The sequence below is a fragment of the Poecilia latipinna genome, unplaced genomic scaffold (assembly GCF_001443285.1).
Source record: "Poecilia latipinna isolate Pla-1442-1.1 unplaced genomic scaffold, P_latipinna-1.0 Scaffold2758, whole genome shotgun sequence".
NCBI lineage: Eukaryota > Metazoa > Chordata > Actinopteri > Cyprinodontiformes > Poeciliidae > Poecilia > Poecilia latipinna.
In genome coordinates, this window is record NW_015115374.1 from 63,354 (window position 1) to 77,186 (window position 13,833).

Below are 13,833 nucleotides of genomic sequence, written 5' to 3' on the forward strand. Positions count from 1 at the left end.
TGTGTGTGTGTGTGTGTGTGTGTGTGTGTGTGTGTGTGTGTGTGTGTGTGTGTGTGTGTGTGTGTGTGTGTGTGTGTTGGGGTACATGGTGTTTTGATCTGTGTGTTTTGTGTCTGTGTGTTCATGTTGTGTCCCGCTTTAGCAGATCATAGAGTAAAAACCGTCCCTGGCAGCTCCAGATTAGGATGTCTGGAATAAAGCTGGAGGTTTCAGCTGAGTTTCACTTCGCCGCGTCCTGCTCAACTGGATTTTAACTGATTAAAAATTATTTTGAGGAGTTTTTATTAAAAAAATGCATAAATTAATGAAAATATGAATGATTTTTTTTTTCATTGAATAACGGTTTAAACATTTGAAGCTTTACTTTCAAATATTTTAATGCAGTGATGTCCAAACTTTTATCTCAAGCTAAAAATGCTAAATAACATTTTGGTGAATTTTTTTCCTGCTCAACAACAAATTAACACGTATTTTAATAGCAAAGGTCCAAAACAGAGTCTCAGTAGAACAGTTTCCTAACTTGGTCAGGATATCAGTTTTATTTTATTTCCAGAGCTGTCCTTGAAAACCCTTCATTGGATTTAGCCCAATTTAATTACTGAGTCTGCTTTTGAGCAAAAAGTCACTGGGGATTTCTGGCTCTACTTAGTATGACAGAACAAAAAAACAATATGGCTAACAAAAGAAAAAAAACATTTATTGTTTTCAATAACAAATTTGTTATTGAAAATTTCACATAAAGAAAAACACAAAAAATCTCAATCTGCATCAGCTCCATTTGCTTCTTAATTATTGAATAAATATATCTACTTATTCAATAATTTAGCAGCAAAAAGGAGGCTCTGAACTGAAATTGTTGCTCATTTTGTTGATAAATGAACACAGAACAGGATCCCGACAGCATAGAGCTGCCACAGCAGAGGCGTGCGCCGTAAATGATGCAGGAAGGTCAGGTCTACTTGAAGCCACTAAAGGAGCTGCAGTTACCACTAAGTTGCTGTGTTTCTTTCACAAATGTGTCCAAAACTTCGCCAATACTCTGCTAATGTAAAAGAAAACACAATTTCACAATTGCAATGTTTCTATTAAATAAGAAATGCAATTAAAATCTCATGTTAATAACTTTGTTCAAGTCATTAAGAAACATGCATCCAACTACTTCCTGTTGTCTTCTTCCTCGTGGTTTTCGCCAGTAGTAACATCCTGTTGTTGATCATGTGATGCGAAAAAAGTGACTGTATTGCAGATATTGGTTTATTTCACTGTTTTGTGAAATAAACCAATTAGTTAGCACATCCTGGCGCCAACACTTTTTAATCAAATAATTGCTTTTTGGAATTTGGCTTGTTTCCATTAAACAAATTTATTTTCAAAATGTCAAATTGTGTAATTATATGTTAAATGGAATCTGTAGAAAGTACTCCAGTTTCTTAATAAGCAATAAATGCACGACTTCATAACTGGGATCAATTGGAGTTAATGTATGATTAAATTAACTTGTTCTTATTTTATAAATTGCCTTGAAGTGACATTTAAAACCAACAGAAGCGATAACGTCTCTGTGTTTTTCTGTTTGCTGCAGTTTCTCTTCTCATTAGGTCACTTTCATATAATATTCACAACTCCACCATCATCCAATGATTGTTTTGTTCTGTTTAGATCTGAGCGACCTCGTCAACAAATTAACGGGAGCGACGCAAACACTGCCAGCTATACGGAGGCCTCAACCGTCCAGCGGGACTTCTGCCCGAGGCACTCGCTCTTTTATTCTCCCCCGTTCGCTAATGGCTGTATTTGCACTCCATTACATCTCCTATCACACAGACCTGTCATCTGAGCAAACCAACACCTGCGTTCGCCACTGATACGTACGAAATGGCTGCCTAATGAGAGACGGACAGGAGCTTTCACACGACACCGACAGACATTTGCAGGAATCAATTATTGCCAATAAAAGCCTCAGTAAGTTTCCAACATGAGGGGAAAAAAAAAAAAAAGATTCAACTGTTTCTGCTACAACTCAACATTTAACTGCATTTGTCAAAACAGTTTATACATTCATATCCTCGATGGAAACTCCTTTTGAAAACGCCGTGTTTAAAGAAGTGATTGCTGATTTTATTTTTTCAGTTTTGAGGAAAAGGTCCAAAAAAATCAGTTGCTAAACTTATGGCTGTCACATTAAAGAAGTTAAAAATATAACTTGTTTTTTGATCAATATGGATGCTGAATGCTTTTAAAGCTGCAGACAGTACATTAACTGTGTACTTGACTATTTGTAAGTTGCAACTTTATCCTTTAAAATGAAAATACGGTCACAGATGGAAAGACCAGGAGCTCATGTAATAATTTGTAAATGCCAGTAAAAATTATTTATTGTTATAGGGATACACAATATATCAGCACTAACATCGGTACTGATCAATATCAGTCATTTTTAAAATATCTGAATCAGTTCAGTAATTTATTTATCTTTATCTTGTTGCCGTTTGTTTCTGGGCTCTTCTTTTTTTCCAATGGGTTCGAAACAGTAATGAAATCTTTATAATATTGGCAAATATCGGTTATCGGCCATAGCAACAATATTATATCTGTAATTTACCAATTTGCAAATCTAAAATCAAACCAGATTTTTAATCAGGTTCTTCCTGTTATATGGAAGTTGTTCATTTCAGCTGTCGCCACGTGCTTGCTCCATGTGAGGGATTGCTGTAACGTCAACAGCTTGCAGTAGTTATCTGTACACTGTTGCCACTTGCTTGGTAAGAAGGAGGGATTTGTGCTTTGTCACTAGCTGTGTTTACATCAAAAGTTTTAAGCGCCTTTTGAAGTACTGCTTCATTAAACATTAATGGAAATGGCTAAATTAAAAAAATAAACTGATTTTTACACTTACTTAAGTTGGTTTTTGACATTTCTGAAAAAGAGTTAGTCCTCTAAAAGGCCAAACAAGTTGTGAAATGGCAAACTCTGCCTTACCAGAGGCACAAAACTCAAAAAGGTTTTAATGTGAAGACCTCCAGGTTAGAGGAAGAGAACTCGCTCCATTTTTCTGAGAAGTATGATCTGTGCTGCTTAGCGGTAGCATGGCTGCTAACTAGCTGTGGTTGCTAACTAGTTAGGTTGCTAATCGTCGACACAACATATGATTTAAAAATGAGCAAGAGAGTCAGATTTTAGCAGAGTGCAAATCTGTAAATCACCTCAGATAAACAGAACAGGTTTATGGTTTCCTATTTTTTGGCTTTAAAGATGCTTTAGTCTAAGTTCAGCAACCAGAAGTCTAAATACACTCAATATTTATTTGTAACTGCCTGAGGTGTTAGTCATTGCCTGAGGTGTTAGTCATTGGAACTAAACAAAACTAAATTAATATGGAAATACTCCCATGTTCATGGGAACATGCTGTACGTTTGTAATTATCAAAGAGAAGAAACTGAACTAAACTACAAACCACTTCATGGATACTTGCTTTATGTGATTAACCGTCAAAACAAAGAGGTTTACTGTAACTTTATCAAAAAATAACATAGATTATCAATTATTAATTCAACAGCAACAGGATTTTATGGTATAAGTGCTGACAGCTGAACAAATTAAAAACAAGTTTAGTAAAAGTTACCACTAGTTTAGCGAACAATATTTAATTCATGAAAGCCACGACTCTTAAATGGGATGTAATTTACACAAATAAACATAAATGTGTGAAGACTTTTCCATAAATAGATGCATAATATCTCATTAAAATGTGGGAAAACGTTTGCTTCATAGCGCTGTTTTCGGAGCATCAAATGGACATTAAAACTGTAATTTCTGCACATTTACATGATTTTATGTGACCTGAAAATGTACAAGTTGAGGTTGCATGCCCAGAATATTAAGAATATTATTCTATGCAGGGTTTAAAAACAAAAAAGTGAAGCTTCTGAAGGCTTCAGAGGCTGTCAATAAAGAACAATGAAGCAGGAAAATTAGGTAGAAAATGCTAAGAAATAATACAGAAAATGCAGTAGAGCAGCAGAGTGAAGCAGACAGTTTAGAGCTGCGTTTTAAGGCCAGCATGTGATAGATTCTCACTCAGTGGACCCAGAGGAACAGAGGAAATATTTTATCTCCTTTATGAGCTGCTACAGATACTGTACGTACTGAGCAGCTGCGTGCTGAGTTATTTAATATTAACTGCTTCCTATAAAGAGAGGGAAAAAATAATTTCCTTCCCGAGTCGGAGAATGATTCAGCACTGGCACGCAGAAGTATGTCAGAGAAATAACTCAAGGTAAAACACAGAAAACTTCTTACCGTGCTCCTCAGAAAAATCTTTATTTTATGGCGTCATTTTTACTTAAATGGCTGCTGCCTTGAGCTTTTTCAGATGAAAAGAAAACCGTCCCTGACTTCAACAAGAAAGAGGAAAATAATGCTTAATAAATAACGCTAAACTTGAAAGATTCATTCGGCCTGATATGACTTTGCTGCCAGTTATTTAAACACGATATTAAGATCAATGTGCTTAACATTTATAATAAATTAAACTACATTCAGTTTTCTCAGTGGGGATTTTCACTGAAACAAAGCTGAACCGTTTTTATGTCAAAACGTGGTTAAGATGATGTCACCGGAGGTTCCTACACAATGGACAGATGAACGGATGGACAGAGGGATGAACAGATGTATGAATGGATTAATGGACTGTAGGAGGGATGGATGGAAGAATGAATGGATGGATGTACAGGTTGTGCCAATGACTCCTTTTCTTCAGCCAATCAAATCTAAGCTTTTGCTCCGGGTTCTGTTGGTGGTTTTCAGTTTGAACTTTGATGTGTTAAAATCGTTCTAATCTCAGATCATCTGAGATCCGGCAGAAACTCTGCAGCCCAGAGCAGTGGCGCCCCCAAGTTTTTAGCAGGAGTGGCCATGGCCCCCCCTGGGAAAAAGCTGATTGGTTGAAAAAAGTGTTTGAAAGTGACTTACTTTGGTTTGCCTTTGGCTTGACACGTCAGCTCCAGGTTTTCTCCTTCTCTTGTCAAACCCTGAGGAAATTCCACCACGATCTTCACCTCTGGTTTGTCTGAAACAACGAGAGAAAAACAAGAAAAGATTGTATGACTCAGAAGAAAAAGACACAGGAAGGGGAAAAACAGACCCACAAGGCTTGATAGCTCCAAAAATTGTACTTTATGTACAATACAAAGAAAAAAATCGCATCATGCAAAGTTAAACCAAACTTCTTGTGTTGAGCAAGACACCAAGACAACTGAACTCTGGAGAAAAATATTCTATTTACCAAAAAATCAAACAAATTGGAATTATGAAAATAAATTTTAAAAAAAAAGTTTTTGCCCTGCAGTGAGGTGTTCTTTATTTTTTTTTATTTCACAAAATTACAATGGAAACATTTTTCCACATCACATGAATCATTGGTGGAGAAATGCAGGAAGTGGTAAGAGCAAGATGGTGATGCATGTTTTTTAACTTGAACAAATTTATTCACATGTGATTTTAAATTTGTTTCCTGTTTAATAGAAACACTATAATTGCAAAATTGTGGGGGGGATTTTCACAAAAACAATTACAAAAAATGTTTTTGTTTTTAGCAGAATTTCGAAAGTTTTGCGTACATTTACAGCGTCTACTGGTTTTAGGTCGAAATCAAAGACGATGGAGAATCTGGATCCTTTAAAAGATGAAACGCAAAATGAGGAAGCCCATTCAAGGACTTGATGTGTCAAGGAGCAGAATGTGTGGAAAAGCTGCTGCTTCAAGCAAACAGAGCGAGCAATCTGAGGTTCCCAACAGACATAACAAAAGATGCAACAATCAGAGCAACATCCATGACTCGCCTCGGCTGCGTTTGAGTGAGAGGCGGTCAATTTTATGCTGCTCAAAGGAACCTTTATTGAGAAACCAACAAAAACAACAAGCAGCACCAGCTTAGCCTCGGTGGAATCAGCTTGACATAAACAATAAAATTACATTCAAGGCGTTTTTCCTCTACACTTCCTGCTCTCTGAACCGTGGACAGCTGTTCTGGAGCTGCATCCTAAACGGATTCTAAACGAACCGCAAACCAAAGCATGGAATAAACCTTTAGGGGTCAAAACGTTAGCTGGGCCTCACCAGAAGTCAACCTGCAAAGGGCAAAAGGAAAAGTTCCACCAGAAAACAGAAGATGGCACTTCAGAGCCAGAGAAGCTTAAACTGTGGACATATTATATTGGGAGAAGGACCAAACAAGAAGATGTTTTAATCTAACCAGAACTTAAGCCTCATTTTGGAAAGTTCATATGTGATTCCATCCAACAGATGGAGAAGCCAATAAATCCAAAGCTAAACTGCAAACATTCCAGGGTGGTACGCTTCTTATTTGAGATATTCCAAACAAAATGTTTTCTAAGAATACACTAAACACTACATCATTATAAATTATAATCAACCACACTTAGAAAAAAAGTCTTTAGTGGCAAGCTCAAAGATTGGTAGGTCAGAAAGCAAAAACCCTACTTTTTTCCTGCCAGTAAAAGCACCACAGTTAAGTTTCTACTTAACAAATTTAACACTCTTCAGTGTGAAGTTGCTACACTGAAATGTAGCTGTTTTCAGCCTCAGGAAGCGGCTTCAGGTGAAGTTAAAGGAAGAAGAAAAGTTGTAAGACGTTTCTAAGCAACAGAGAGAGGAACTTCTGCAGATAACAGGAAGGCTAAGCAAAATGTTCTGGTTTCTTACTTTAAACATTCAACCATCACGGATCATGTGGGGCATTTGGAAATGTTGGTAGTCTCAGAGTAAAACTAAAGCTACACTGATAGACACATAGAATGCTAACTGCTAGCATAAGGTGCTAACAGCAGCTTCTATAATCAATCTGTTTTTGTCTTTAGATAACAATGTGAACCAGTTTACTGCGGAGCTGTGTAGCACTGACTGCGCTCTCGTGCACACTGTGTGACATCGCCCCTGTTGCAGCTGTTAGCACATTAGCGGAAGAGTTCCCACCACTGCAGGGAGGTATGACCCATCCCATAAAGGAGACATCATGCAGAAAGAGAAGAGATATTTCTTCTTGTTTTATGTTTTTTTTTGTATGTAAACAACTTTGAGTTGCCTTGTTGCTAAAACGTCTCGTCAAAGTCCATAGCCAAATCCAATCAACAATCTGTGGCAATCTGAGTGACTTTGAGCTGTTTTCTGAAGAACGGACCAAAGATTCGGTCTGTAGATGTTCAGAGCTGGGGAAAACAAACCCCAGAAGAACATGGATCACTCTGTTCCACCTGCGATGTGTTGGTTCATCGCATAAAATCCACTGGAGTCTGTGTTTGGTGACGAGTTCAGGGGGTGTACATACTTTTACAAAGCTCTGTACTGAATGCATCTTTTTTCCTGATAAACACACAATGGAATAGTTTTCAGATTTGATCTACCTCTTCCTAGAGAGAAAAATATCTGGGTTGGATCTGAACGTCTGCAGAGAGGAGGAATCATAACTTCCTGCCGGTGATGTAAACCGCTCTTGTTGTGGCCTAAAGGTTCCTGTTTGATCCTGGCGTTTTTAATCAGGCCTGAGCCACGGCAGTAAAGCTCCACAAAAGGCCGTCCGACCTCCTCAGCCATAAACAACAGAAGCCTGGTTGTCCGTCTGTCCGCTTCCTGCTGATGGACGGCAGGCGGGCGCGCCGCCAGCTCAGTGGGCTCGCCAGCATCCACTCAGCAGCCCTTTGGCTTTTTCATGCAGTTCAGACTCTGAGGCAACTTTTTCCTGCTTCCACTCGTCTGACCTTGTCATCTCGGACCCATAAACATGAAGGACGCCCGGCGTCTCCAGGTCGCTCTGACAGCCTACAGTTCCTTCAGCGAGTTTCTGTTGACGTGTGTTCGTGGGTTGGAAATCACATGACTTATCGTGACATCCGTCGTTGCTATGCATTGATTCAGGAATATCTGTGATTTGGTAAAATGACACAAAGACTCTGAAGATCATCTTCACCATCACAGCCAGATAACAAGGTTTTAATAATAATAATTAAAAAAAAACATTGAGAAAGCAGGAAGTCGGTCAGTTATGCTGGCCTGACTTTCCCTGACAGCCTTAAAGGGCCAGTGTCATGTAAAATCAACTTTTTCTGAGCTTGCCATCATGTTATAATTTTATTCTTTCAACAAAAGCACACTCAGTGTTAACTGATTCTTTCATGCATGTCTGAGAAATCCTTGAATCTCCTGTTAGTCTGTAATGTTTATTTTGTGTGCACTAATTGGTGAATGCATTTTTTTAATGCAGGTTTTTCACAGTTTTTTAGAAGTTTATTCACACAGGATTTGCATTGAGTTTCCACAACTTAATGTTGTGGTATTATTAGTATTAGCAATATGTTTCTAGATCTATTTTTCTCACAATTAAGTTGGAATCTATGTGCTTTTTCTATATTTTACCTAATTTTCCATCCCACAGAAACATATATCCATCTTCTTTTTACTATGTTTTATGTTTGTCTTTACTTTTAATTCTAAAAATAGAAATAAAATCTCCAATAGTAGATTTATCTGAAGTTATAAGTTGTCTTTTTTCAATAGTTGTGTGATATTTTTGAGTTTTATTTGGTTGGTGTGAGAGTAAAATGGTTCTTTCGGTTGGAAAGTACTAGTAATGTTTTTACGTCTTATGACCTTTTTGGTGTTTTTTACATCATTTTCCATCCCATGGAAAAAAATATATGCAAAATTAAATGTTCATCTTAACTTTAAATCCTCAAGCTAGAAAGAAAATTGTGATTCTTTAAAAATAACAGCACATTTCCTACAGTAAATGCATCTAGAGTTAGAAGTTTCAAAAAGCAGTGCAACAGTTTGGAGTTTCATTTGTAGGGTGTAAAAGTTGCAGAAGTTGGTCTGATCGTGGTGAATATTTCCGAGCGGTTGGCTGGTGGATCCTTTGTGTTTGTCCTCATCAGGTTTTCTCTTTATGGCGCGGCTGCCGCCCCCCCGCGGAGGCTTGACATCTTTTTTGTCTACGTGTTGTCCTTTTTGGACACGGAGGCGCTTTGATGTCGACGAACTCGCCGGGGTGTGTTCCTCTTTCACTCGCAACGCGTCAAAAGTGCGAGTGTTGCCGTTTGATCCCTGATGGATGGAGGGTGATTAGTTTTCCAGCTCAAACTGGGAGCAACTCGCATGCAGTGAGATCAACTTTGATCAAATGTTGGGGATTCAAAGTGAAAAAAAAGGGAAATCAACATTCTGCCCCTAAATTAAACACATTTCTGCAAATCAGATCATAGAAACTGATCAGTTTATATTTTATGAATATTTACAGACATAAACAAAACTGGAGAAAAACTGAGTTTCCTCCAGGATTGTTCTGAATATATAAACTCTGATCAGAAATATTATTTCTTTATTTGTTTTCTAATATTATTCAGATTTGGAAAACACTGGAATCTAATTCCAGATTTTTCCAGACTGCATCAGAACCTTGTGTATTCATTCATAATTAAAGAAATCCAAAGATTTTCTGGATCAGACACTTTTGATCACATCTCCACCGGAACATGGAGCTGACTTTAAATCTTCAAAGAAAACTGAATTTTTAAATGACTTTTCTGCTTAGGAAACCTCACATTTATGTGATCTGATGAGATTTGATCTTCAACACATCAGTGAGTGTTTTATCTTTATTTCCCTCCTTTGAGTACGACAGCATGGAAAAGACACTGCAGATAGAGACAAGAGTAAACTTCCACCAAAAATTTTTGAGATTAATCAAAGTCAAACATTTTTGAAACCAAGAAATTTCCAAGTTTTTTCTAGAAAATTTCTGAAATTTATCTCAAAATTTCACTTTTTAAGCAAATTTTTGACTTTTTCAATTCAGTGACTATTATGTTTTTCTTATCAAATATCTGAGATTAATATAAATATTTCTGAGTTTCTTGTAGCAAATATTTGACTTTTGGAGTGGAGAAATTTCCTTGTTTTTTCAATAAAATTCCTAATGTTTCTGAGATAAACATCTCAGAAACATTTTTTCACTTTTTTTTCAAAAGTGAAAACATTTTTCACTTTTGAAATTCAAATTTCTTCTAGAAGATTTCTGAGATTAATTTAAATAATCTTAGTATCTTCTTGAATGATTTTTGAATTTTAAACTCAGCAATGCAAAATGTTTCTATTTTAGAAGCTCATAAATTTCCTTGTTTTTCTAGAAAATTTCTGAAATTAATCTAAAAAATTTTCAGTTTCTTGGTGAAAATTCACTCCTGTCTTTTAATATTTTTGTCTATAATGGCCCTAATATGCCACCATAGTTGTAGTTGATGGATAACAGAACCTACAAGCCACGTTAGGTTTTTATTTAAATGTTTCACCTCCAATAACAAAAAAAAAAAAAAAAGAAAAAAAAGATCTAGGTTACAATTAAAAAAAGCTAAAAGTTTGAAGTGATAAAGACATGAAAACTGGTTTATTACAAATCTGAACATCAGACTGAAACATATAATTTTTGCCTGGTTGGTTTTCCTCTTGGTTCTGCTCTGTCTGTTTTCAGCCCCGTAAAAGGAGCCATTTTTAAAAGTAAACAGACTGCGGTGCTGAATATTTGGACGAAGCAACATTTACTGACTGCAGCATTGCTATTAAAAACAAAAGCAGCGTTCAAAGCCTTCTTCAACTGTCAGAAGCTGCAGAGGTAACACTCTCTGCTGCATTATGCTGCTTCCACAGAACCCCTCTTTAAAAAGTGGAGCTGCTAATGCAGAGAGTGCACTAAGGTGAAGTGAAAACAGGTATTTGACTGCCTTTATAACACTTATGGGAACAAAACGGAGATAAAAACCAAGCTTTTTGTTTTAACAGGATTATATGTGGGAAGCTGCTGGACTCACATTGCACCTCCAGGAATTTGCGCGCCAGGAAGTCCTTGACCGCAGGATGTTCCACGATGCAGATGACTGGGACGCCGTCGTCCTCCTTACTGACGGCGAACGTCACCCGGCTCGTCACGGTGTACATCTTATCGTAGCTCAGCTCCACTTTGGGTTTGCCTACAGGAAATACAGCAATACATTTAGTTTTATTAAGCTGCATAGCTGGATGTTTTTGGAGCTAAATGTTTAACAAAATAAGCTTGGAGACCACTGGTGTTATGACTGTTGGATCTGTTGGTTCTCCATTACTTTGGTACTCCTCGCAATAAAATATTTAACATGCAGAAAGATCATTTCTACTAAATTCAGCTGCTAACCTGGGAGATGATCTGCGACTTGTTATTTTGATACGGATCCATTTAACATCAGGATGAGGATCAAATCAGTGAACACTGTCACACAATCCTTCAGTTCATGTTTTTAATCCTAAAATGCTTTTACATTTAAAAACAAAGTCTCCTGCTCCAATGTGAGCACAAACCTGTAGAAAGGTTTCAGAGAAGAAGGTGAAATTAGCAGAAAGTGTGAAGTTATTGGGCTGATTAATGAGCTGCCATCTTATTTCCTGCCTATCCTTCCGTTTCCCATCTGCCATCAGCTAAAAAAAAACTCTTCACAGTTGAACGATGCCGTCTTCTCCCCGCGTCGCGTTAAGACCGGCTCCTACGGGCCGAATCAGAGCAAGTACAGCTCAGCTGGAAGGTTTTAGGTGCTGAGTACCTGTCACTTTATTCTCCTCCCACACTGATTAATTCATCATCCTCCATCCAGATGCCAACTCAACATCCATTTGTGCTACGTAGAGATAAAATGGAGGGGCCCTCCTGCGCGCGGCGTGGAGCCCAGCCCGAACGGCGCCCGGATCTCTGGGACAAAGTCATTTCAAAAGATGGACGGCTGAGCTGTCAAACTGTGCAGCATCAAATATTTATCTGTTCAAGCAGAGACAATGTGAAGCAAAATGGGTTTGACTAAAACCTGAGCGCTCAACGTCCTCCAGGAAGTAGACGGAGGTGGAGGAGGTACGTCATATTTTCTCAGAAAAATTCAGTCGAGTCTTGACTGTTCCTGTTCTCACAATTTGATTTATTTCTAGCAAGTTTTCAACTTTTCATGCTCAGAAATTTCTGAGTTCTTTTAGTGTACGCTTACTACTCCTTTTCCCCCCCTTGCTGCAATAGCCTGTTGCAGGAAAGAGGTAAAAAAAAAATGTGCAAAATCTACATTACATCCCTGGAACTCCACCGCATACTTTGCCCTGATTGTTGTTTTATCTGTTTGTGGGGACTTCCTGCCGGGGCAGAGCGGGGTAATTGAAATCGCCCCGTGGTCGCATCTCAGCTCTGCAGTCTAATGGCTCCTCTGCTCCCTGTCAGTCAATAAAAAACCTTATTTCTGTCGGCCTTGAAAGAGCAGAAGGAAGCGACCCAGGCAGCGATGACCGCTGTTGTTATGTGACTTTCACCGTATTGTTAGCGTGACGAGTCGGGATATAAATCACAGAAACTCACAGGATAAAAGGGGAAGGATATAAATAAGATAAAGGATCTGTGGATGTAGAAACAGATGATTGGATCGGATTGTTATCTGCAGAACATTAAAGCAAACTTCACTGAAACATGAGTCTGAATTAGAGGAATTAGACTGAATATGTTTAATTGGAAAATGAGTCTGAAAGGAGCATCTTTAGAAATATTTAAGTCTTTATGAGGAAACCAGATATTTATATATAAAAGACATACAACATCTTGTTTCTCGCTAAATGTGCGCAAAATTTCAGTTTTTCAAAATTGGTGTGTTTCCATTAAGCAATTGAATTTCCTAAATGCCAAAATGTGCAATTATTTGGTCAGTGATGTGAATTCCAACTAAACTTGTCAAAGTGAAATTTAGTGTTTTCTTGAATTCAGTGCTTTAACAGTTTTTTTCAGTGTTTGGCAGAATTGTTTTTGACGTGGGTCAAATGTTCTGGGTTTCTTCAGAAATATACTTTTGTATCTTGTGATCCTGTTAACGTCTGAATTTTTAAGTAAATTATAAGATTTCAATCTGGAGAGACTCAGACGAAGAAAAAGGAACAATTAAAAGATTTAATGACAGCAATGAATAACAGTTCTTTGGCGCTCGGGTCCCGGCAGCTGATCTGAACTGAGATTTGATGTGAACTCGATGAACATCCCGATAACCGATTAGGGATGCTCTCCCCCGGGGCCCGACCCTGGTGGTGGAGGTCGGGAAAGGGTGCCATCCTGGAGAGCCGAAGGATGTGGGTGGAGAAGGGGAGGTGGTGGATTGAACGCAGCTGGGAACCGGCTGACGGCTTGGGTGTGGATCCTTTTATGCAGAGCTTGATTGATGATTGGATGCGCCGGGTGAGGTCCAGAGCTGAGGTCGGAGATGAGCATGACGCCGATGGGCGAACGGAGGGGGCGGAGTCTTCCAGGTTGAACCTTCGCTATCAGCTCCATTTCTTAAAGCGTTTTGAATATTTCTTACTGGAAATTAAAACTTTTCGAACGTCAGGTGGATCTTGGGAGATTACAAAGCAGATTCTTTCAGATTCTGTGAGTAGCTTTCTCACAGTAATTAGCACAAAAAACTAAAAATAAACTTGTGTTAAAAAGCTCTAATGGCTGTCAGTCAGTTCTTATTGTCGGCCTGTGTGCGAATGGTGTGGGGAAGGTAAATATTTAAAAAATAATTAAATATTTACTATTAAGTTTGGTGAATACTTGGTGAAAGAAGGAAACTTTTGTTTAAATTGAGAGAAAAACAGGGGAATGAAGCCATCTAAAAGAAATCTGTATTTTACATCTGCTCTGGTCATTGGTTACCTCTTTATCCATTTAAATCCTGGTAAACAGTAAAACACTTTGATTCATATGCTTACATACGATTAAATCCTGTTTTCAAT

The 13,833-nt window shown here is 38.0% G+C and overlaps 1 protein-coding gene across 1 annotated transcript in view; it reads right to left on the reverse strand.

The window, feature by feature from the left end:
- Positions 1-11,036, reverse strand: part of LOC106939044 (cell adhesion molecule 1-like) — a gene marked incomplete at its 5' end in the record, with an annotated part of 68,659 nt that extends 57,623 nt beyond the window's left edge. The window contains 2 exons of the mRNA XM_015021311.1: positions 4,972-5,068; positions 10,878-11,036. Coding sequence (XP_014876797.1) covers positions 4,972-5,068; positions 10,878-11,036 — 256 coding nt within the window. The remainder of the gene's footprint in view (positions 1-4,971; positions 5,069-10,877) is intronic.
- Between the last annotated feature and the right edge of the window lie 2,797 nt (positions 11,037-13,833).